The sequence below is a fragment of the Neoarius graeffei genome, chromosome 3, assembly GCF_027579695.1.
Source record: "Neoarius graeffei isolate fNeoGra1 chromosome 3, fNeoGra1.pri, whole genome shotgun sequence".
Lineage (NCBI taxonomy): Eukaryota > Metazoa > Chordata > Actinopteri > Siluriformes > Ariidae > Neoarius > Neoarius graeffei.
Window position 1 is genome coordinate 103,935,187 of NC_083571.1, and position 26,197 is coordinate 103,961,383.

Below are 26,197 nucleotides of genomic sequence, written 5' to 3' on the forward strand. Positions count from 1 at the left end.
CCCTCGCCGGCCGCTGGGTTCAAACTGTGAGGCAACCATGCTAACCACTACACCACCGTGCCGCCCAGTAAAGACCCCGTCTTGAATTAACGCAAGTCTGATAGAGCAAGTAAAACACTAACTACTAGTTGTGAACCTTTATTCTAAAGAAATTCACATTTATCATCCGTTATCATTTCTTTATAATTGTAGCTCTGTTTAATTGCTATCCCAACTCTGCTCCCTTCTTTTGATGTGGCAGGATGCAGTTTGTTTACTGTGGTTTATAAAGAAGGAACATCACAGGATACATGATGTGATGGAAATTCACCCATATTGTACATTAATAACGTAGCAAGACACAAAAAGTTCTTCGTTTTCTGTGGTGGCGAGTAGAAGTAATGTACAACAGATTGTAGAAGTGAGAGCGGGAACGTTTCTCAACTTGTCCAAATAAAAAGCAAGACTCCTCACACAGCGGATTGTTTGTTTATTGGGCCATGGTAAAGGGTTTCAACGTGTATCACATTCACTGCTTGTGTCTTCTCAACATGCACCCAAAGCAGGTTGTTGATGAATGAAGTACAAGTCACTTTACTGAAATAGGACTTGTTGCAATCTGTCGTGCAAGTCTTAGGAATTACTCATGGTCTTTTTCTGTCATGAGGAAAGTAAACTGTGTGGTAGGTAAAAAATACTGTTTTATCAGGCACTCCTTACTTTCCATTCTTCCTAATAATAATAAAAAAAAGGCCTTTTTGTGCTTGTTTAGGGATGGCCACTTCTGCAAAGCTTAGATACTCAAACATGAGTAGGGCGTAGAGAAATGTCTGGCTCTTTTAAATTCCTGTATGAACAGTTCCTTCTGTGCAATAGATGTAATGCACATGGTAAAATCCTCTTTCATGATTAAGTCCACTTTTATGTAGTACATGTATGACCATAGTGCAGGCACTGAACAGATTTTAGTCATGTTCCTGCAAACAGCAGCTAGTGTATGCAGTGAAAGGTTTTGAATTCTGATGATTAATATGTTACTGTAGGTTTTGTGCTTCAACAAACCAGTGGAGCCCAAGCCTGTTCAACCAGTCGCAGTCACACTTGCACAACAACAAACTCAGACGTTCGAGATACCGGCGGCTTTACAAAAGGTTATTGGATGCAAATACTCAGTGGAGGCACTAACATCCATGGGGGAAAAAGCATTAATTTGGCAATAACATTGGTGATGGTAGTTCATGGCATACATATAGGTGCTTCTCCTTGGTGGTGGATAACTGGGATCCAGTGCCGTCCTTCTTTCTTTGCATTTATATGTCGCAGCTTGTATATTAAAGTCTGATGTATATGAGCAACATGTGCGTTTTCACTTGCTTACCCGTTTTATTTATTTTTTGGCTCTAAAATTCTCTCAGGATGGAGTTGAATATTCACTTACTGCAAAGATATATATATATATATATATTTTTTTTTGGTTAACTTGGATTATATCGCCATCCATATTTCCTAGATACTGCAACAGAAAAAATCCACAGGTGACATCCATGACAGCTTCAACAAGCTGATGAGTGAACTGAACAAAGCAGAAGCGCCTTATTCCCTCAGCTTGGCCAATAGGCTTTATGGACAGAAGACCTACGAATTTGTGGAGGTAAGACGTCTGGATACAAAGACGTGCAAAATGACCTTTCTACAGTACACATTATACATCATGATGGAGCTTTGCTTTCGAAATATCTGTGATATCGCAACAAATGGTCTACTCACCTAGATGTACCACTCCGAGGGACCAGCTGATAATGACACATTTGAAGTTTGGCCTGGGTTGCATTAAAAAAAAAAATCACCAGAATTCACTGATGATTAATTCTTTAATGATCTGCAGAAGTAAGGATTTAACTTTTATTTCAGTGTGTTTTGTAGTCATGAAAGTGTTCCGGATTTTCCCGGAATTCCGGATTTTTAGATTTTCATGAAAATTCCTCCAGATTTTTTCTGCTAATGACAAGTCTTCCAGAAATACCCGGAAATCCGGATATTTGACAACTCTTAAATCTCCGGTTTTCTGAATGGAGAAATTTATTTTTCGGATTTTTCGCGTTCCTAGACACGGTGTAATACTTCGCATCGTCCTTGCGTGGGCGCAGTCCTTAAATAGCCCAAACATAGTTCATTGATTAAACTAACAAGTGTTCTTTGTTAACGGCGTGCGTGCCGGAGCTCGTTAGGCGCGCATGCCCAAGGCACGCCTTCAGGTGCACGTGCTAAGGCACGCAGGACTGACACTGTTCTGCGCAAGCGCAACACAATCGCACTAGAAAGCATGTTCAAGCTGCCAGTGTAGCTGCAGTCTTTTTAGTTGCAAATTACGAGTATTTTCTCTTGTGTTAATAATTCGCCATGTCAAAACAAGTAAAACTTTCCTCCTTCTTTCGACGTGAAGAGAGGTAAGCAGTTTATTTTATATATATATATATATATATATATATATATATATATATATATATATATATATATTTTTTTTTTTCCCCATCAAAGTTGCATTTTGTGGCTTCGAAGCTAAGTTTTAGTGCCGTTTCTAGAACACAGCATCAAGAAAACATGGAAGAAACAGCAATAATGGAAGAGCCGGTTTCTAAGCTGCCTAAAACTAGCAATAGTAATTTTTTGTTACATAATGTACTCAGGCTGCCAGTCAGTGTGTGACACACACACACACGCGCACCCTACGCCCAGGGCTCGAAATTAACTTTTTTTCTTTGTGTCCCCCAGTGGTCCCGAATTCTGTGTTGTATTGTCCCGAATGGAAGCAATAGTGTCCCCATTTTTTTCCTCTCTGAAATAACCAGTGGTTAATATTATCATATGAAGTCTCATCTCATCTCATTATCTCTAGCCGCTTTATCCTGCCCTACAGGGTCGCAGGCAAGCCGGAGCCCATCCCAGCTGACCACAGGCGAAAGGCGGGGTACACCCTGGACAAGTCGCCAGGTCATCACAGGGCTGACACATAGACACAGACTACCATTCACACTCACACCTACGGTCAATTTAGAGTCACCAGTTAACCTAACCTGCATGTCTTTGGACTGTGGGGGAAACCGGAGCACCCGGAGGAAACCCACGCGGACACGGGGAGAACATGCAAACTCCACACAGAAAGGCCCTCGCCAGCCCCGGGGCTCGAACCCAGGACCTTCTTGCTGTGAGGCGACAGCGCTAACCACTACACCACCGTGCCGCTCATCATATGAAGTTACTATTATAATTGTAACTATGCGATTTTGAACCCTTTATATCATTTTTACAATAAGTCACAAGACACAAGCGACACATGTCCTATACATCATCTACTTCAAAATTACAGTTATTGCATTTTCAGTTTATTAAACTTTGGCGATCTCACTGTATGAATAGATACCTGTTTATTTAAAGGGGCCAACTAGCTCATTCAGAAAATGTTTCAACTCCCTACATCTGCAGTACACTTTAGTTGAAAATAAGACCCCTTTTATGTTCATTTCATCTACTTATACCTTGAATATCTGTTGGAACTTATAAGGCCAACTTATAATTTTCACCATTACCGTTATCCATTTTTATGAACTTTCCGTTATCCATTTTATGAACTTTCGCTGCCGGGTGCAAATGTTAGCAACATCAACATAGTGCCAGGTCCGAGCCTAGTTGTGCTGCTGACTGACTAAACTTTCTGAACTAGAAAGACACCAAGAAAACTCACTTATTCTGTTGAACGGTATCTTCCGTCAATATCATCCACATCATTCCTGTTGTATTTTATAACGTGTTTAACAGTGTTCATTAAGTTCATTCAGTTGCTAGCGTTGCCTGCAGACCAGGCGATGACACTTTGGATCCTGAAGGTCCCGGAGACATTATGTCTGGGCTTTCAGTTTCTTCCCCGCGGTCGGTCCGCTTCAACCACTTAAGCATTTTTGTTCTGGCAAGAGTCGGCGCAGCGTGTGCGGTAGCAATTCCATTCCAAGTCCATATAATGCGGACTCCGGCCGAAGATTCTAGAACAGAATGCGCTGCTCTGTAGCCTACGGATGCAGGTGCATCGAAAGTGTAGCTACTAATGTATTTTTCGCTGTTAACGTTTTAAAATTAAAATTGACAAATTAGGTGAATGTCTACATATGTGTTACGGCTTTGTAAATAATATTAATGTAGAACTTTTTTCTAGATCTATTTTTTTCCATTATCCCGGGATTGTCCCAGATATGATAATTTTGTGTCCCGATGACATTTTTTATGGTCCCCGGGACATCGGGACACCGTTAGTTTTGAGCGCTGCCTACGCCCCTGATTTATATGAGAAATTTGGTATCCATTGGTGTGTTTAAATTTACAGACAATGCGAACTAATGTAAACAATTGGCTTCAACTCGCTGTGAATTGGAATTGGAAATGTTTAGTTCACTTTAGCTTCTGCAAACGCACAACTCTACTAAAAGATTGATAAACGAGGCTCAATGTCCCCAACATTGAAACCTGAAAGCTTTAGAAACTCTAACAGACCTTTTACTTTTTAACAGTACTGTTTTGGGATTTTGCTGAGTTTACCTTCAACTGTCTGATTTTTTTTTTTCGAAGTACTGAACTGTGTAGCAGGAAAATCACCGCGTTTTCTAAATGCACTCCTGAAAATTACTCATTAACTAGGGGAATTAAATTGGATATTTTTGACATGTTAATCATTAATGTACATGAAAGAAAAAGGCTTAAAAGTTATAACTTGTTTTAGTGAAAATAAGTGCTAAAATGCACTAGAATGCGGGTTTTGCGTTTTATGTTATTAAAATATTTTCGGGGGACGTTGCCCCCACCCCATATCTTAGTTTGACTTTCAAAAGTTCAGGGGGTTTTTCTTTGCTCCACTTTCATCTCTAGTTTTGATGTGGTTGCTTAGTTACAACATAAAAATACTTTTTTTTTCAGTGAAATTTATTTTTAGTTGTGGACTTTTATGGGGCATTTCTGTTGCCATGGTAGCAAAAAACGACAACAACAAAAATTCAACATTTCCATTATTGTGCATTCGAACTTTGTTTGCATGGCTTATGTGTAAATTATTAAAAAAAACATTTAAGTATAATTATAACTTCAAATTTCACAGCTCTAGATTGCTGGCCATAAGCTAGTTTGAATGATGTCATTTGATCACATGATTACAGCACAAAAGCTACTCACAGAGGCTTGCAATCATACCTTAAAGAAAACAACTACTATTGTAGATTTAAAAAAAAATAAATCTATGATAGCACTGGTCCCTCTATGTGGTACAAAAATCCCTAATTTGGGTCTCTTGGCCCATGGACTAAAAGTATATCGAGACAATAAAAATAAACACATTACACCCATATATGCTTTTTGAGTCTGTATTGCCATGTTGTACATTTTAGTCCCCGTGTACTGTTGTAATATTGTCCACACTTCTGGGAAGGTTTTCCACGAGATTTTGGAGTGCAGCTGTGGAGTTGTGCTCATTCAGTCACAAGAGTGTTAGTAAAGTCAGGCACTGATGTGTGAGAAGGCGTGGTGCAAAGTCAGCATTCCAGTTTATCCCAAAGACATTCCGTGGGATTGAAGTCATGGCTGTGTTCAGGCCACTCAAGTTCTTCCACTTCAGCCTTGACAAACAGTGTCTTCTTGGACCTCACTTTGTGCACATTGTCATGTTGGAACACATTTGGGCCTCTTAGTTCCAGTGAAGGGAAATTGTAATGCTCTAATAAGCAAAGACATTCTAGTCAATTGAGTGCTTCGAGCTTTGTGGCAAAAGTTGTGGTGGTCAGGTGTCCACATACTTTTGGCCATAAAGCACAATTGCTGTATGAGGTCATACTATCAACATTATATTGTCATATTGGTCAATTGTGAAATCTTGTTCTTCGTTTCCTGTTTATCTCACTTTTGCGGTATTGAAAAAGCACATGCATACTCAAGCACAGTGAAATTCATCCTCTGCATTTAACCCATCTGAAGCAGTGAACACAAGTGCGCACACCCAGAGCAGTGGGCAGCCATACTACAGCACTCGAGGAGCAGTTAGGGGTTTGGTACCTTGCTCAAGGGCACTTTGGCCCAAGGCCGCCCCATGTTAACCTAACTCCATGTCTTTGAACTGTGGGGGAAACCGGAGCACTCGGAGGAAACCCACGCAGACACGGGGAGAACATGCAAACTCCACACTGAAAGGCCTCTGTTGGCCACTGGGCTTGAACCCAGAACCTTCTTGCTGTGAGGCGAGACTGCTAACCACTACACCACCATGCCGCCCAAGACCTTTCAAATGCAGTCCATACCATAAATATTGGTATTAACACTAATAAGGATAGTGTAATAAATTAAATTATTATATCACTCTTGACAGTATAAATGATTTTCTAGCTTCTTAACAGCTTGTCAGTGTCCAAAGGCAAGAAAAGGAAAAAAGCTCAATGGAGAAATTGGCCATAAGGTGGAAGAAACTTGTGAAAGAACTAAGACTCAGGCCCCGTCCACACGAGTATGCGGCCTCACCCAATACGCTGTCGTTTTGAAAAAAATCTCCGTAAACACAGCGTCGTTTCGATTCACTGGAAACGACCCAAAACGCTGTAGTACATATGCCAGGCCTGTATGTGGCGCTGTGATGCCACCACACCAATACACTAAGACTGGAAGAGAAGCCATGGAGCATGCGTATAAAGGTCACGCGCTGTTTACAAAACAAGCTCATAACACGAGAAGTTTTGTTGCTCCTCGCAGTAATATAAAAGCAGAAGGTTTTGCTGTAGCAGCCGCAATAGACTGAGTTGTTTCTGCAGTACGAGCACAAGCCTGTAGTCCGCCGTTGTTGTTATGACGCGTCTAGCAGCGGCAGCTGAGGTTAAAGGTTAGAGAGGCGGGGCTTATACGTCATAGTTTCTGAAAAAATCCGTTTCGCCGTCCAGACGACTCCGGGCTATCCAGCGTTTTAGGATTTTCCCACTCTGGGACCCGTTTTCAAAAAATACCGGTTTCACACCTTGAAAAAGCCAGCTCCGTCTGGACGCGAGGCCGAAACGATAAAGTATTTATGCGGATTCGACAAAAATGTACTCGTGTGGACAGGGCCTCAGAAGAAAAAGACCATGCTTATTTTTTATATTATATTGGTCTAGAAGTTATCAGTTGTATTTATTCTACAACAATTGTCAATCTACATGAATTTCATTGTTTTGAATTTATATATATATATATACAGTGGGGCAAAAAAGTATTTAGTCAGTCACCAATTGTGCAAGTTCTCCCACTTAAAAAGATGAGAGAGGCCTGTAATTTTCATCATAGGTACACTTCAACTATGAGAGACAGAATGAGAAAAAAAATCCAGAAAATCACATTGTCTGATTTTTAAAGAATTTATTTGCAAATTATGGTGGAAAATAAGTATTTGGTCAATAACAAAAGTTCATCTCAATACTTTGTTATATACCCTTTGTTGGCAATGACAGAGGTCAAACATTTTCTGTAAGTCTTCACAAGGTTTTCACACACTGTTGCTGGTATTTTGGCCCATTCCTCCATGCAGAGCTCCTCTAGAGCAGTGATGTTTTGGGGCTGTTGCTGGGCAACACGGACTTTCAACTCCCTCCAAAGATTTTCTATGGGGTTGAGAGCTGGAGACTGGCTAGGCCACTCCAGGACCTTGAAATGCTTCTTACGAAGCCACTCTTTCGTTGCCCAGGCGGTGTGTTTGGGATCATTGTCATGCTGAAAGACCCAGCCACGTTTCATCTTCAATGCCCTTGCTGATGGAAGGAGGTTTTCACTTAAAATCTCACAATACATGGCCCCATTCATCCTTTCCTTTACGCGGATCAGTCGTCCTGGTCCCTTTGCAGAAAAACAGCCCCAAAGGATGATGTTTCCACCCCCATGCTTCACAGTGGGTATGGTGTTCTCTGGATGCAACTCAGCATTCTTTCTCCTCCAAACACGACAAGTTGAGTTTTTACCAAAAAGTTCTATTTTGGTTTCATCTGACCATATGACATTCTCCCAATCCTCTTCTGGATCATCCAAATGCTCTCTAGCAAACTTCAGACGGGCCTGGACATGTACTGGCTTAAGCATGGGGACACGTCTGGCACTGCAGGATTTGAGTCCCTGGCGGCGTAGTGTGTTACTGATGGTAGCCTTTGTTACTTTGGTCCCAGCTCTCTGCAGGTCATTCACTAGGTCCACCCGTGTGGTTTTGGGATTTGTTTCTCACCATTCTTGTGATCATTTTGACTCCACGGGGTGAGATCTTGTGTGGAGCCCCAGATCGAGGGAGATTATCAGTGGTCTTGTATGTCTTCCATTTTCTAATAATTGCTCCCACAGTTGATTTCTTCACACCAAGCTGCTTACCTATTGCAGATTCAGTCTTCCCAGCCTGGTGCAGGTCTACAATTTTGTTTCTGGTGTCCTTTGACAGCTCTTTGGTCTTGGCCATAGTGGGGTTTGGAGTGTGACTGTTTGAGGTTGTGGACAGGTGTCTTTTATACTGATAACGAGTTCAAACAGGTGCCATTAATACAGGTAACGAGTGGAGGACAGGGGAGCCTCTTAAAGAAGAAGTTACAGGTCTGTGAGAGCTAGAAATCTTGCTTGTTTGTAGGTGACCAAATACTTATTTTACCGAGGAATTTACCAATTAATTCATTAAAAATCCTACAATGTGATTTCCTGGATTCTTTTCCCCCATTCTGTCTCTCATAGTTGAAGTGTACCTATGATGAAAATTACAGGCCTCTCTCATCTTTTTAAGTGGGAGAACTTGCACAATTGGTGGCTGAATAAATACTTTTTTGCCCCACTGTATATATATATATATTTTTTTTAAACAGAAATTTCTGAGTGACACCAAAACGTACTACAATGCTGAACTGGAAACTGTCGACTTTCAATCAAATGCAGAAGCCGAACGTGTCAAAATTAATAAGTGGGTGGAGAAACAAACACAAGGTTAGTATTGTTTTTGAAGTTTACAAATATATATATATAATATATTCATACAGGATTTACACTTTCATGGGAAGAAAAATAGTTTGGTAAACAGATTGTAAGATCATTGAAAATAAATTCATAGCATCAAACATTCCTGAAGTTGGAATGTCACAAAGTCAGATATCATTTAGTTTTAGACTTCAGAAAATCCACTTGCTGATAAGTTGAGGCATGATATCACAGCAAGTGCAAGTGGAGCAATACTTGCACTTATAAAGGGCTTTTGTGACTTTGGGGAAACACAGACAATAAATTATCTGTATTTTACAACCCCGATTCCAAAAATGTTGGGACAAAGTACAAATTGTAAATAAAAACGGAATGCAATGAAGTGGAAGTTTCAAAATTCCATATTTTATTCTGAATAGAACATAGATGACATATCAAATGTTTAAACTGAGAAAATGTATCATTTAAAGAGAAAAATTAGGTGATTTTAAATTTCATGACAACAACACATCTCAAAAAAGTTGGGACAAGGCCATGTTTACCACTGTGAGACATCCCCTTTTCTCTTTACAACAGTCTGTAAACGTCTGGGGACTGAGGAGACAAGTTGCTCAAGTTTAGGGATAGGAATGTTAACCCATTCTTGTCTAATGTAGGATTCTAGTTGCTCAACTGTCTTAGGTCTTTTTTGTCGTATCTTCCGCTTTATGATGTGCCAAATGTTTTCTATGGGTGAAAGATCTGGACTGCAGGCTGGCCAGTTCAGTACCCGGACCCTTCTTCTACGCAGCCATGATGCTGTAATTGATGCAGTATGTGGTTTGGCATTGTCATGTTGGAAAATGCAAGGTCTTCCCTGAAAGAGACGTCGTCTGGATGGGAGCATATGTTGCTCTAGAACCTGGATATACCTTTCAGCATTGATGGTGTCTTTCCAGATGTGTAAGCTGCCCATGCCACATGCACTAATGCAACACCATACCATCAGAGATGCAGGCTTCTGAACTGAGTGCTGATAACAACTTGGGTCGTCCTTCTCCTCTTTAGACCAAATGACACGGCGTCCCTGATTTCCATAAAGAACTTCAAATTTTGATTCGTCTGACCACAGAACAGTTTTCCACTTTGCCACAGTCCATTTTAAATGAGCCTTGGCCCAGAGAAGACGTCTGCGCTTCTGGATCATGTTTAGATACGGCTTCTTCTTTGAACTATAGAGTTTTAGCTGGCAACGGCGGATGGCACGGTGAATTGTGTTCACAGATAATGTTCTCTGGAAATATTCCTGAGCCCATTTTGTGATTTCCAATACAGAAGCATGCCTGTATGTGATGCAGTGCCGTCTAAGGGCCCGAAGATCACGGGCACCCAGTATGGTTTTCCGGCCTTGACCCTTACGCACAGAGATTCTTCCAGATTCTCTGAATCTTTTGATGATGATATGCACTGTAGATGATGATATGTTCAAACTCTTTACAATTTTACACTGTCGAACTCCTTTCTGACATTGCTCCACTATTTGTCGGTGCAGAATTAGGGGGATTGGTGATCCTCTTCCCATCTTTACTTCTGAGAGCCGCTGCCACTCCAAGATGCTCTTTTTATACCCAGTCATGTTAATGACCTATTGCCAATTGACCTAATGAGTTGCAATTTGGTCCTCCAGCTGTTCCTTTTTTGTACCTTTAACTTTTCCAGCCGGGCGGCACGGTGGTGTAGTGGTTAGCGCTGTCGCCTCACAGCAAGAAGGTCCTGGTTTCGAGCCCCGGGGCCGGCGAGGGCCTTTCTGTGCGGAGTTTGCATGTTCTCCCCGTGTCCGCGTGGGTTTCCTCCGGGTGCTCCGGTTTCCCCCACAGTCCAAAGACATGCAGGTTAGGTTAACTGGTGACTCTAAATTGACCGTAGGTGTGAATGTGAGTGTGAATGGTTGTCTGTGTCTATGTGTCAGCCCTGTGATGACCTGGCGACTTGTCCAGGGTGTACCCCGCCTTTCGCCCGTAGTCAGCTGGGATAGGCTCCAGCTTGCCTGCGACCCTGTAGAAGGATAAAGCGGCTAGAGATAATGAGATGAGATGAGATGAGACTTTTCCAGCCTCTTATTGCCCCTGTCCCAACTTTTTTGAGATGTTGCTGTCATGAAATTTCAAATGAGCCAATACTTGGCATGAAATTTCAAAATGTCTCACTTTCGACATTTGATATGTTGTCTATGTTCTATAGACCCTTTTCAGTCACGTGACCTTCGTAAACGCGACCACCATTTTGGACATGTAGCGGACTTCGGCTCGAATTGGTTTGAATGCGAGGAAGGCGACAAACGGAGAACATACAAGAAAAAGGAGCGAGATGCAGAAAATACCTTCGCTATCCAGCGACGTAGGGCATTTACAGGGCGAGCAGAGGGAGAAATAACAACAGTAACGACACATTAGCAACGCCGTACAGAAATAACGGTTTATGGCACAGACCCTTTCGGTTCTCGCTCATCTAGCTGCTACAATGACTGCTTAGACTTCAACAATAATACCTAACACACATTTAAGTATCCGTCGTAAAGACGTGAAACTCATCGAGTGACGAGTGTGTTCATTGATAAGCTAACACAATCTAACAGTAGACATACCATCACACTGCCTGGCGCTGTGTACAGTTTACCTTCTATGGCTTGTGCACTCACTATTTGCCATTACTTTCTCCAACCCAGTGTTACAGATTACAGGGAACGGCCTGGATTTAAGAGACAAATACATGCCCCTATTGTTTTGAACACTTATTTGTAGGCAGTGCTTTAATTTGTAAAGTGGGAGGTCCCGGAGCGCAGAGGATGAGCGGCTCCGGTGCGGAAAAAAAGGGGGCGCTACGCTGCGCTTCTGGGCATGTTTTGTAATAACACTGCAAATTAAGCTCATCTGCAGATATTTTGTGGATGTCGTTTCATGAGAGAAATCACCAACAAGGCAGATATCAAAATCAGACATTAACACTAAATAAACTTGCATTTTTTTATTTAATTATTTTGGGGTTTTTTTGTTACATAGTCAAAAGAGGTGTCGGATCACCGGATCCAGTGTAAATAGCTGCCGGAGCCAACGCCCGAGGTTCCGGAACGCGCTCCGGCTTGCTCCCCCTCAAATTAAGCTCTGTTTGTAGGACACTGCCTCTGATCTGTCCTACAGTCTACCAACAGCAAAGGAACACAACGCTAGCTAATGTCGTTAGCTAATAGCTACTACAGAAGAACAAAGAGGTTACAATGGGTTATTTTAGCCTATTTGGTTACACACTCGCCGCCACAGAATGTTAACAGCAATGTAATGCCTTTTCTGGCTAATTTTATTCGTCTTACCTCCAACAAAGTGGTCACTACACAAGCGTTGGTATGCCGAGGGCTGCCAATCTGTTAATTTTTTTTAATGGCCGCTATCCATCTTCTCCGTCGGGATCCGATAAAATGATAACCCTTGCCTTGTTTGTTGATGGTTACTACATCCAGGTGCACAACAATATAGTGGCATGATGGAAGTCTTGCTGAAAATAAACACTTTCTTTGCTGCCGTTCCTCAATGCTGGCTGTGGTAAACTACTGGTAGTACATGTCCAAAATGGCGGCTGCGTTTGTCGTGACGTCACGTGAAAAGGGTCCATAGTGAATACAATATCAGTTTTTGAGATTTGTAAATTATTGCATTCCGTTTTTATTTACAATTTGTACTTTGTCCCAACTTTTTTGGAATTGGGGTTGTATAATCAATCATGCATGCTTTTTAATCTGATTAACCCTTTTTGCCCATGTGTATCTCTCATGCAGCCTAAAAAAAGTTGGGTATAATGCAGACCCACTTTGTAGTTTGCTCCCTTGTGATCGTACTGATTTTCATTCATATCATTTTGTGTACTCCTTCAGTACTGATACAGTGTCTTGCAAAAGTTTTCATCCCCCTTGGTGTTTGTCCTTTTTTGTCACATTACAAGCTGGAATTAAAATGGATTTGGGGGGGTTAACACCATTTGATTTACATGACGTCTACCACTTGAAAGGTGAAAAAATTGCTTTTATTGTGACACAAACAATAATTAAGATGGAAAAAAACCAAACAGAAATCTGAAGTGTGCATAGGTATTCACTTCCCCCAAAGTCGATACTTTGTAGAGCCACCTTTTGCTGCAATTACAGCTAAAAGTATCTTGGGGTATGTCTCTATTAGCTTAGCACATCTAGCCACTGGGATTTTTGCTCATTTCTCAAGGCAAGACTGCTCCAGCTCCTTCAAGTTAGATGGGTTTTGTTGGTGTACAGCAAACTTCAAGTTATGCCACAGATTCTCAATTGGATTGAGGTCTGGGCTTTGATTAAGCCATTCCAAGACATTTAAATGTTTCCCTTTAAACCACTCCAGTGTAGCTTTAGCAGTATGTTTAGGGTCATTGTCCTGCTGGAACGTGAACCTTCATCCTAGTCTGAAACCTCTGGCTGACTCAAATAGGTTTTCCTCCAGAATTGCCCTGTATTTAGTGCCATCCATCTTTCCTTCAGTCCTGACCAGCTTTCCTGTCCCTGCAGATGAAAAATATTGCCACAGCATGATGCTGCCACCACCATGCTTCACTGTAGGAATGGTGTTCTCAGGGTGTTGGGTTTGTGCCCCACATGGTGTTTCCCATCATGGCCAAAAGGACCAATTTTAGTTGCATTTAACTAGAGAAGCTTCCTTGTGTTTGGGGAGTCTGCCACATGCTGTTGGGCAAACTTCAAACATGTTTTCTTAAGCAATGTTTTTTTAAATGAATGCCGTCCTTTCTGGCTACTCTTCCATAAAGCCCCGCTCTGTGGAGTGTACGGCTTAAAGTGGTCCTATGGACAGATACTCCCACCTCTGCTGTGGATCTTTGCAGCGCCTTCAGTGTTATCTTTGGTGTCTTTGTTGCATCTCTGATTAATGCCCTCCTTGCCCGGTCTGTGAGTTTTGGTGGGCGGCCTTCTCTTGTCAAGTTTGTAGTGGTGCCATATTCTTTCCATTTTGTTATCACGGATTTAATGGTGCTCCCTGGGATATTCAAAGTTGGGGATATTTTTTTATAACCCAACCATGATCCATACTTCACAACTTTGTCTCTGACCTGTTTGGAGGCTCCTTGGTATTCATGTTGCTTCCTTAGTAGTGTTGCAGAATCAGGGTCCTTCCAGAACAGGTTGATTTATACAGACATCATGTGACAGATCATGTGACACTTTGATTGCACACAGGTGGATCTTAATCAACTAATTCTGTGACTTACGAAGTGAATTGGTTGGACCAGCTCTTATTTAGGGGTTTCATACGAAAGGGGGTGAAATACCTATGCACACTCCAGATTTGTTTCTTCATCTTAATTATCGTTTGTGTCACAATAAAACAACAATGTGCACCTTTAAAGTGGTAGGAATGTTGTGTAAATCTATTTGACTGCATTACAGAAAATGTATTCTTCCCATGCAATGTTTCTCCATGAATGTTGGCATCTACTTAACGTGTTTTTGTGAATTAAAATGCTCACAATAGAAAAAATCAAGGACTTGCTGAAAGAAGAAAATATTGACAACAGTACCATACTTGTCTTGGTGAATGCCATCTACTTCAAGGGCAACTGGGCAATGCAGTTCAAGGTGGAGAATACAAAGGAGCATCCTTTCAGGTTGAACAAGGTGGGTGCCATGCACTTTTTTTAAATTTAATTTTATTTTTTTAAAGCAGTCTTGTACCTGCTCCTCTCCTGTACATTCCTGTGCACTCCTTCCTCTCCTCTCCTCTGCACTTGTTTTCTCCTGTGCATCCCATCTTCCTCTGTGCAGTTCTGCCTTGTCCTATTTTGCTTTGAGAATTGCAGTGATATCTAATGTTTAAGTAACACATTCTAGACCTATTTAGTTCAGGTTCTGATATCCATCCATTATCTATACCACTTGTCCGTCAGGGTTGCAGGTGAGCTGGAGCCAATCCTGGCTTATGTTGAATGAGAGGTGGGGTACACCCTGGGCAGGTCGCCGATCTTTCGCTTGGCGAACGTTGAGACTCACAACCATTCACATTCACACACATGGGTAATTTAGAGTAGCCAGTTAACTTAATCCATATGTCTTTGTGGGAGGAAACTGGAGCTCCTGGAGGAAACCCATGCAGGCATGAGGAGAACATGCAAACTCAATACAGAAAGGCCCCAGTTTGAACCCAGAACCACCTTGCTGTGAGGGGACAGTGCTGACCATCGCAGCATCGTACCGCCAGTGTTGACATTTTAGAAAAACGAAGATCAAAAAGTAACATCCATCCGTAACTGCTTATCCTGTGCAGGGTTGTGGGCAAGCTGGAGCCTATCCCAGCTGACTGTGGGCGAGAGGCGGGGTTCACCCTGGATACGTCCCCAGATCATCACACGGCTGACACATAGAGACAAACAACCATTCACATTCACACCTACGGTCAATTTAGAGCCATCAATTAGTCTAACCTGCATGCCTTTGGACTGTGGGGGAAACCGGAGCACCCGGAGGAAACCCACGCAGACACAGGGAGAACATGCAAACTCCACACAGAAAGGCCCCCGTCGGCCGCTGGGCTTGAACCCAGAACCTTCTTGCTGTGAGGTGACTGTGCCAACCACTACACCACTGTGCTGCCCCTCAAAAAGTAACAGTACAACTTAAATATACGAATCTCATCTCATTATCTCTAGCTGCTTTATCCTGTTCTACAGGGTCGCAGGCAAGCTGGAGCCTATCCCAGCTGACTACGGGCGAAAGGCGGGGTACGAATAATTAAAAAAAAAAATAAAGCCTCCCAGTTAAAAATTGCAGCATATCCAACATGTGAAAACAGTGATGATCTGTCATGCACATTTGTGAATTTTTTTGTCCCCCCCCCTTTGGATTACACACAGAGAGACACTAAACCAGTGCAGATGATGAAACAGAAGGCAGATTTTCCCCTGACCTTTATTGCTGATCTGCGGTGCAGGATTCTTGAAATGCCATACGATGGCCAGGAGCTCAGCATGCTAATTGTGCTACCTGATTCGATAGAGGATGACACTACCGGCCTTGAGAAGGTAAACGCTAAATTGACATGCTTTTGTAAATCTAACTAATCTATGTATAAAATGTATTTCTATGTTGTGTTTATATTTTCTCTCAGCTTGAGCAAGCGCTCACCTATGAGAACTTCATGGAGTGGACACGGCCCGATATGATGGACAGTGTGGAGGTGGAGGTGTCTCTGCCACGGTTCAAACTTGAGGAATCTTATGACATGGAGGACCTGCTCATTAGTATGGGCATGGTAGATGCCTTTAGCCTGGACAGATGTGATTTTTCACGCATGTCTCCTTCCAATAATCTGGTGCTCTCCAAGGTGGTGCACAAGTCTTTTGTAGACGTGAATGAGGAAGGCACTGAAGCAGCTGCGGCTACCGCAGCCACAATGATGTTGGGTTGTGCCCTGATTCCCCCAGAGGCCTTTGTGGCTGACCACCCCTTCCTCTTTTTCATTCAACACACACCAACCCGAAGTCTTCTCTTTTGTGGACGCTACAGCTCTCCTTAAATTGCCTGATGTTCTGAAGTGCAATTATAATTCTTTGCAGTCATTTGATGTCATAATTAAATAAGTGTGTACTCACTAAACATGTTTAGATAATGAAATTGTGTGAAAATGTCAACTGACATATTTCCAAGAAATCACTTTGGTAAAATATGGTGATGTGATATTGCTTACATGAAATAAACATTTTCTTGACATCACATATCAGTGTTCTATTAAACAATATTGAAAACAATGCTGGTACAGCACAGTGGCACATTGGGTAGCATTGCCACCTCCAGGGCCCCATTCAATCTTGATGGGTGTGTGTGCATGCACGTTCCCTCTGTTCATGCGGGCTTCCTCTCACTCTTCAGAAATATGCATATAGACAGAATGCACGTATGCACTGGCCGTCGGGAAGTTCGGCTATTTTCCTGGTGGGCCGGTCTTGTGAGGGCCATTTATTTCTCCCCAACCTGGGCATATAGGGTATATACAGATGTTGAATGTCATCTTTACTACAGCAACAGAGCTGGTGTAATCTATAATAGCAGGAAGCAGTTGCTATCACAACTGAAAGTGTGTGTGTGTGTGTGTCTACAGTTGGTAGAAGGAGAATACCCATGGCTGGGGATGCAGAGAAGGTAGGTGCTAAAAGAAGGCAACTGGACTTGCTTGAAATCCTTGAAGGTATTTCACCTTTCATCCGAAATGCTTCTTCGGTTCTGTCTGACTAGTGGGAAGTTCCAGGTATTTATCCTCTAGTGGATCAAAAGCAACCCTCAGGAAAGTCATTAAGGTTGCATGGGCTGCTGAGTCATCCTGTAGGTGTACTGTAGGTCACTGGGGGCCGGGTGTGAATGGTGTTAGCAGCCTAGAGGATCGTTAGGGTGATCTGTGGGTGGTTGGTTCTCTATTGCCGCTTTTCCACTACAAACGCGGCTGAGCCGTGCCGTGCTGAATCGAGCTGAGTCGGGCTGAGCGGGGCTGTTGGAGTTGCATTTCGACTACAACCGCGCTGAAACGTGCTGGCTGGAAGTGGGTGGACACATTGGGTGGAGTTAGCGAAAGTGGGTGGACGTCACGTGATGTCGTTAAGCAGCGCAAACAGTGACATCAGTGACAGTGGCGGAACAAGTCAGAGCCGGGCCGGGGGCGGGGCAAATGACCGGGCCCTTTATTAAAGCTTATCATAACATCATTTTAGGCTACAAAATGTCCGTAACTGCGGTGTTTACCAATTTCAACACTACCGGGTGCAACTATGTTATTTAGTACATCAAGTCCTTCAAACGAACATGTAACTCAGAAACAAAAAACATTAGGATACTGTACATGGCTCATAATAAAACATCAATAGCCTATACTGCGCACATTATTTGAAGGGCATACGAATGAGCGCTCAGAGTGGTGACAGGAAGAGTCAGAAATAAAAGGAGGGCGGTGCAAACCTCACTGAATGCACTGTGTTTACCAATTTCAACACTACGGGGTGCAACTATGTTATTTTGTACATTAAGTCCTTCAAACGAACATGTAACTCAGAAACAAAAAAACATTAGGCGACATACTGTACATGGCTCATAATAAAACATCAATAGCCTACTGCGCGCATTATTTGAAGGGCATACGACGAGCCTTGCGCTCCGCGAACTCGTCCACGATGCTCTGTATGTCACTGATTCAGTGAGCTTTTAAGCGGTAGTCTCACGACCCGAATAGTAAACAATAAACATGGAGGACATGGTGTCGTTAGTGTTGCTGGTCTTGGTGCTGTGGCTTGTTGTCACCGACAACGCCAACAGATACTGGCAAGAGCGCATAGATGAGGCGAGGCGCATAAGGCTTCAGAAATTCTCGTAATTCGTAATTATTCTTCTTCCGGGTTTGCGGTGTTTACAGATCCCAGCGCGCTCGCGGGGCGTGTGTGGGCATGTGAGGACACGCCTCCTCACCAATCAGTGCACAGGGGAGTGTCTGCTCACGCCCCCAGCCTCACTCGGCTCGGTTTGGCTCGCTTCAGCCCCACTCCAAAACGGTGCGAGTTTTAGGGGCTAAACAGGGCTGAAACGAGCTGAGTCGTGCTGGTTTTTGGTAGTCGAAACGCGAGCCGTGTCGGGCTGAAGTGAGCTGAAGCGAGCTGAAGTGAGCTGAAAAAGGGTAGTGGAAAAGGGCCATATGTCAACCTGTGAGTCATTGAAGTCCACTGAGTTTTGCTGAGGGTGTGTATTCAGTTGTCTGGGAAGTGTGCCAAGGACTGCACTGTAGGTGGCTGATAAGTGGTGTCTCAGATCACCACCTATCAGCCACCTACAATACAGTCCTTGGCACACTAGGTAGCTGTCTCTATATCCCCGCCAAACTTTCTTTGGGCAGGGGGATATAGAGACGGGTTCTGTCTGTCCGGTCACATTTTCGTTTCCGGGCCATATCTTTAAAACTTCTGAAGATATCTTCATGAAACTTTGTATACATATCAAGAAACGTGAATTGGTGCCTTTTGCTATTTTGGATTTTTGGGGAAAAAAAAGTATTTTTCAAACTTTTACATAGAAAATAGATTTTGACTTAGTTTCTAAGAGCAATGTTCGTTTCCGGAGCATATATCCAAAACTATTCATGATACGGATTTGAAACTTGGTATACATGTTAACACGGTGATGTATATGTGCCTTTTTAATTTTTCATGTTTCCATGGAAACAATTTCAGACTTAGTCTCTCAGGTTAGTCTTAGGGGTAGGTTTTGTTTCTGGAGCAGAACTTTTTGAAACTGAGTGGTATGGTCTTGAAAGTTGGTATACATGTTGATTAAGTAATATATATATATATATATATATATATATATATATATATATATATATATATATATATGCCTTTTGATACTAAGAAATGTGAGAAATTTTAATTTTTAGCTCACCTGGACCAAAGATCCAGTGGGTTTATGCCATGGGCTGCTGAGGTCAGTGCAAAGAGGTAGGGTTGGTTTCCTACAGCAGAACTTGAAAAATTTCATCTCATTATCTCTAGCTGCTTTATCCTTCTACAGGGTCGCAGGCAAGCTAGAGCCTATCCCAGCTGACTATGGGCGAAAGGCGGGGTACACCCTGGACAAGTTGCCAGGTCATCACAGGGCTGACACATAGAGACAGACAACCATTCACACCTACGGTCAATTTAGAGCCACCAGTTAACCTAATCTGCATGTCTTTGGACTGTGGGGGAAACCGGAGCACCCAGAGGAAACCCACGCGGACACGGGGAGAACATGCAAACTCCACACAGAAAGGCCCTCGCCGGCCACGGGGCTCGAACCTGGACCTTCTTGCTGTGAGGCGACAGTGCTAACCACTACACCACCGTGCCGCCCAACTTGAAAAATGTGACAAATAATATCTTGAAACTTGGTATATAGGTGGGAGGTATAGATGAGTCTGTCTTCTTACAATTGTTATTTCAACATTTAATAGCACTTCTACTTCTTCTCCTTATTATTATTAGTAGTAGTACGGTGTCACCATCTATCATTTTACTATTTTTAACTACTGTAATTGCTCTGGAGATATGGGAGCCACTTGAAAATAAAATCCTTTGTCATCTCAGATAAAGCAGCAGAATGACAAAATGCAAATAAAATTTCATGGAAAAGCTCTATTGCTCCTGTAGAGGATGGCCTCACATGGACTGTCAAAAGTCGCACTTGGAAGATGGCTCTGGACACTTGCTACAGTGGCTGAGGACTACATTTGTCATGATAGCTTTAGGACTGCACTTCTCACAAACAGTTTTGCACTCAAGTCTCCATCAATGAACAGCTAATAACGTCAACAAAACAGACTTCATGCTAAAAATAATGTGGTTATACAGTTGTACTTTGTGACTCTATAGGACACAGTTATAGAAACAGGTTATTTATAATGATGCAATCTGTTATCACCCAAATGAGGATGGGTTCCCTTTTGAGTCTGGTTCCTCTCAAGGTTTCTTCCTCATGTTGTCTCTGGGAGGTTTTCCTTGCCACCATCACCAAAGGCTTGCTCATCAGGGATAGATAAATAAATTTATTAGGGATAAAATTAGCATGTTTAAAGTCTTTAATTCTCTGTAAAGCTGCTTTGCAACAGTGTCTGTTGTTAAAAGCGCTGTACAAATAAACTGACTTGACTTCAAGGAAAAGGAAATGAGACAAGAAAGTTAGGCATGATGGAACTGCCATCTCTGAAGTAGCTATATTCTTACTGCTTGGTGTTCACCTGGAGAAGCAGCTGTCTCATCCATTGACCTCCTCAGGCTTCTGTTGTAAAAATCAGTTCCTGGAGGAGACTTAAGAGAGTCTTTATGATCCATGTGCAGGAGGTTTATTATAATCATACATGCAAATCCAAACTACGAGTTGGTCTAGTGGTTAGTGTGTCTGCCTCTTGACCGGGAGATTAAGAGTTCTACTCATGGTCAGGTTATACCAAAGACCATCAGAAAAATGGTACCTACTGCCATCTGGCAAGGCATGCTGCAATACAGATGTGAGTAGGAAAGTCAAACTCTTGCAGTTACCAGAAGACTAGCCCCCCGCTGTAATCCTAGCTGTATAGGCGAGAGGCCTAGGGCTATGGAGATCAGCGCCACACCCATGCGCCTCCAAGAGCTGGTTAGTACTGGGACAGGAAACTGCCTGGGAAGACCAGATCCTGGCATGGAAGGGACTTTGACTTTTTTGATGCAAATCCAAGATTTCTCCTTTTCATGTTCAAAAGGTCAATCCAGGTCATACACAATACTTCAGAGGCAAAAACATTCTAAATCACAATTCTAACAATGAGAGGAGAGACGGATAGATGTGTAGAGAGGTAGATGACGCTGCCCTCTGGTGGTGTAGCAGTGTATTGTCCATGACAGGTGAGACTATCTCTGGTATTAAATATTCTGTTAATAAATAGTATGAATATAAACTATGTGTGAGGACACTGAGAGCTTAGGCTGCAACTGTGGACAAAGTGTAAGTATGTTTACAGTACCTGATGCAACTGCTAACATGTGCATTTACCTGAGCATACAAAAGATTTTGGCGCTTTGAGTCAAGACAAAAGCTGGTGCCACCCTAGAGGATGATCAGGCCGATTTTGGGTATTATAATCGCAGGGGTGTTCCCGATTCAAGGCTGGTTGGAAGCGTTTTATCTGCCCAAATAATCCTGTAGTGTGAGGGGTTTACAGATATAATCTTAAGGTCACTGAATCGGAGTCTCTCTGATTTAGACTCGTAAATATCAAATGTGTTTGTGTAGAATGTGCAGTTGTGAAAGACATTAAAAATGTTTTCAAAACCATGAAAACCAGTCAGTGTCATTAATGAGGACTGATGTAATAATTTTAAACAATGGTATGATATCTTAATTTATTTTCATCATAAAATGCCCTTTTCTCATAGTTTCTTTAACATGCATTTCAGTATTATGTCATACATTTTATCCTCCATATATTACTACACTACATTTATGACTGCATTCCAATATTATTTGCTACATACAAATAAATATATTCCTTAAAGTTAACCAGCTTGTACCCACTGGCATTCATGGTGTTTCCCCATCCAAGTACCAAGAATGACATGAGATTAGGCGATGAACTGCCCAGTGCCTTCATATATCTGAATGCAGTGCTCATCCAAATAAACTTTCATTTAATTAGTGAGAGAAAAAAATCTATCTATCTATCTATCTATCTATCTATCTATCTATCTATCTATCTATCTATCTATCTATCTATCTATCTATCTATCTATCTAGTGTGTGTGTGTGAGAGAGAGAGGTTTATCTTTGAGTGGTCAATGTATTCACGAGTGAGCAAAGCGAACGAGTGACAATATTTTCAACACTAGAAGCTAAACTTCATATCTTCACACCACCGTGTAATGTTCTTTATGTTATGTGGACACGTCCACAAAAAAATATGCAAGTTAATCAAAAGAATTTGAATTTTGAATCGGTTCGCCATTTTGACAATGCAAGTCTAGTCAATGGGCAAACACTGGGAGTGACGTCATTGGAGTGAAATATTGGAAATTATTATACATACAGGACACTTTTTCCATGGAATAAAAACGTGTTCTTGCGGGTTGCATTAATTTGGTTTGATAGCATGCAATATTGTTAGCATATCGCTTATCCTATGTGTATTACATCACTCTACCCAATGGAGAATGAGTGTGCAACACGGGCGATTCCTCTAAGACAACGAGGGAGACTCAGCCTCCTCTAAAAATGACGAACATCGTGTAGGATGAATTGCGCTAGGCTTATGTTATAGCCGACCTTATAACATTGCTATTTCAGATCCAGAATCATAGAAATATATGTGCTCAACCCAACTACAGTGCGAAATCATTCCGTTATAATTTTCCCCAGTTCACCTAATGTGTGCATGAGTTTTTCCCCCTCGTGACAACGCGATGCAGCCCAGCCTCAGTGGACTTCAATGGCATTTGGGAGCTCTGCGCTTTTCAATCTCAAAATGCAAGATGGTTATTGGACAAATACTGCAAAAATGCCCGCCCACGGAGTCCCAGCCTCACAGTGGGAGGGACATGGCAGTTTCCGCGAGGAGACTGGTGATTGGTGAAAGCGGCCGGATATTTTCTTTGATTGACAGCTCGTTTCAAATATAGACAGGCAGCGGTGAATTTCAGTTCAGTCCCATGCGGATTCGCAAGTGCTGTGGTGTATTGTAAGAGATCAGCTTACATTTCGATTTCATTCATTACATACGGTTTCTACCAGCTTTTTTAGTTTGTATATATTTTCATTGTAAATAAAGTGTAAATATAGTGTTGTCAAGTTTGCTATCTTAGTTCCAGAAACTTAGTTTATTTGAGTGACTGAACTTGAACTTGAGGGGGCTAGTCAGCTAGCAAGAAAGCTGCGCACGGATGCCAAGCATTGCTGATTTAATTTTGGCAAAGCCATTTGCCAGTCTTCCTTTCGAGGAAAAAATTAAAATTAAAGAGCAGGGTAGACCAACGCCTCAAATTGACTTGGTGAAAAAGGTAGGGAATAATACTCGTTCCTTTCAGCTCTCCTGGTACGAGAAAGTGAATTGGCTAACAGCAAGTGACCCACATCAACAACAGTAAATAGGCTACTTTTGTAATGGATGGACCAAAAATATAGAATCTATTTAAAATGTTTATGCTGAGTATATTATATTGGAATATATATTTTTCTGGATATGAATTAAACACAGCTACAATTTGGAAAACATTTTTAAACAAAAACACAGCCGAGAACATTTCACACTACAGACCTGGATTAAAAGTGAAGGGTTATCAAAATTGTCAATCAAACATTTCTCAGTCAAAATAAGTAAAATATAGGGAAAGTGTCATTGAATGAAATGTGTGGCACCCAGCTCTATGTTTGGCTCCCCAAGGTCAGTGCTTGTGCCTATTCCAGAACACTCTGCTGTTACTGCTGAGGTTCCTGACAAAGAGCTGCTTTCAATAATGATCAATTTTTAAACAACATGCCACAATTTTAAAATATAAAATGTTAAAATATACCCCCCCCAACACCACCATCATGTATATTGGACAGTAGGCTAATGGGCCAAAAGAACCTGTTATTTCACAGTTTGTGACCCTGCCAACAATCAGCCAGATCAGAGGCAAGAGTATGGGCAAAATTGATGTGTTTTTTCTTTTAAAATCTGGAAATATCGTAACCGACCAGCCTCCCCTGTTTGAAAGACTACCAGCCGCCACTGGTGTGCAATATGGTTTACGCTATTACATGGTTGTCAAGCCAACATGACGTTAAACATCAGAGCTGATGGGAGTATCCAGTGAGGAAGTTTTCTGCTGCGCATGCACACAAGCATTTCTTTGTTCACCAGGAAAGAGAAAGGCTATCAAAACTTCATTAGATATTCTTCACGCATATTTACAAGAGAAAAACATACCAACGGACATTGAAAAACTGGAAAAGAGAGTGTGTATGCATAATAATAATAATAATAATAATAATAATATGGTGGCGTAGTGGTTAGCACTGTCGCCTCACAGCAAGAAAGTTCTGGGTTCGAGCCCCGGGGCCGGCGAGGGCCTTTCTGTGTGGAGTTTGCATGTTCTCCCTGTGTCCGCGTGGGTTTCCTCCGGGTGCTCCGGTTTCCCCCACAGTCCAAAGACATGCAGGTTAGGTTAAATGGTGACTCTAAATTGACCGTAGGTGTGAATGTGAGTGTGAATGGTTGTCTGTGTCTATGTATCAGCCCTGTGATGACCTGGCGACTTGTCCAGGGTGTACCCCGCCTTTTGCCCGTAGTCAGCTGGGAAAGGCTCCAGCTTGCCTGCGACCCTGTAGAAGGATAAAGCGGCTAGAGATAATGAGATGAGATGAATAATAATAATAATATGGTGGCGTAGTGGTTAGCACTGTCGCCTCACAGCAAGAAGGTTCTGGGTTCGAGCCCAGTGCCTGATGGGGGCCTTTCTGTGTGGGGTTTGCCTGTTCTCTCCGTGTCTGCGTGGGCTTCCTCCATGTGCTCTGAATTCCCCCCACAGTCCAAAGACATGCAGGTTAAGCTAATTGGTAGCTCTAAATTGACCGTAGGTGTGAATGGTTGTGTGAATGGCTGTTTGTCTCTGTGTGTCAGCCCTGCGATGACCTGGTGACTTGTCCAGGGGTTACCCAACTCTCGCCCATAGTCAGCTGGGATAGGTTCCAGCTTGCCCATGACCCTGCACAGGATAAGAGGTTATGAATAATATTGGCTGGCTTTTTTCATGGTATATCAGATATATTCCATTCAGCTAGCATGATGTTGAACTCATTTTCGACTTGTTCAGTATCATGCTAGCCGAATGTAATATATCCGATATACCACTCAATGCCAGCCAATATTATTTAAATCTGTCAGTCAGATCCACAATGTATTTCATCTGAAAAATGTGAGTTTTTCACATTTTTTTTCACAATTGGTTCAAGGCGAGATTCTTGCTCTGTCTCAACTAGTGCACTACTTCTATGCCCTACCTATACCATTCTTTCTATTCTACATTGAATGCTCAGGCAGTGTGAAAAGCATATGCATATCATTTGTTTGTATATACAGTGTCCATAAAAATAATTACAGTAGTTTGCCATCCTTTGTTTTGCAGAATTTCTAGATGAACATCTGCACATGGTATCGATCATTTTCTGTAAGAAATGTAGTGGAAGTTTGCTCCTAGTTTCAGCCAGCAAAACATAGAGTTCATCCAAACTAGAGGATTGACAATCTGCTCGTTTCTTCTCAGTTGCATCCCGTAGATAGAGTTCTGAGAAATATCCTTTAAAAATGTGGATGGTATGCTTTAGATAATGATCTTGCTGAAAAATCCACTTCTGTTGCATGAATGATTTCTTTACTGCTTGCTGCAAGCTTGCATCCAAAATGCCTCGACACTCCTGAGTTCATGATGCCATCAGTAAACACAAGTTCACCAACAGCACTGTAGGAAAAACACCCCCACCTCCACAGCCACCTCCATGTTTTAAAATGCAGTTTGGCTAGAATTCTTCTCCTGGCTTTCTCCATACAAACATCACCATCAGATCCATGCAAGTTAAATTTGGATTCATCTGAAAATAAGATATTTCTCTAGGAGCTCCTGTCTTTCTGGGTTTGTTCTTTTGCAAACT

At 42.1% G+C, this 26,197-nt stretch overlaps 1 protein-coding gene across 5 annotated transcripts in view; it reads left to right on the plus strand.

The window, feature by feature from the left end:
• LOC132883797 (leukocyte elastase inhibitor-like) overlaps window positions 1-26,197 on the plus strand; it is a 108,732-nt gene that overhangs the window by 23,605 nt on the left and 58,930 nt on the right. For 2 of the 5 annotated variants that reach the window (XM_060917816.1, XM_060917813.1), the window contains exons 3-4: window positions 1,023-1,130; window positions 1,490-1,630. In XM_060917816.1, coding sequence (XP_060773799.1) covers window positions 1,023-1,130; window positions 1,490-1,630 — 249 coding nt within the window. Of the gene's footprint in view, window positions 1-1,022; window positions 1,131-1,489; window positions 1,631-8,861; window positions 8,980-14,510; window positions 14,654-15,885; window positions 16,054-16,139; window positions 16,747-26,197 lie in introns of those variants that run through there. The other 3 variants (XM_060917814.1, XM_060917819.1, XM_060917818.1) reach the window with 3 other exon arrangements.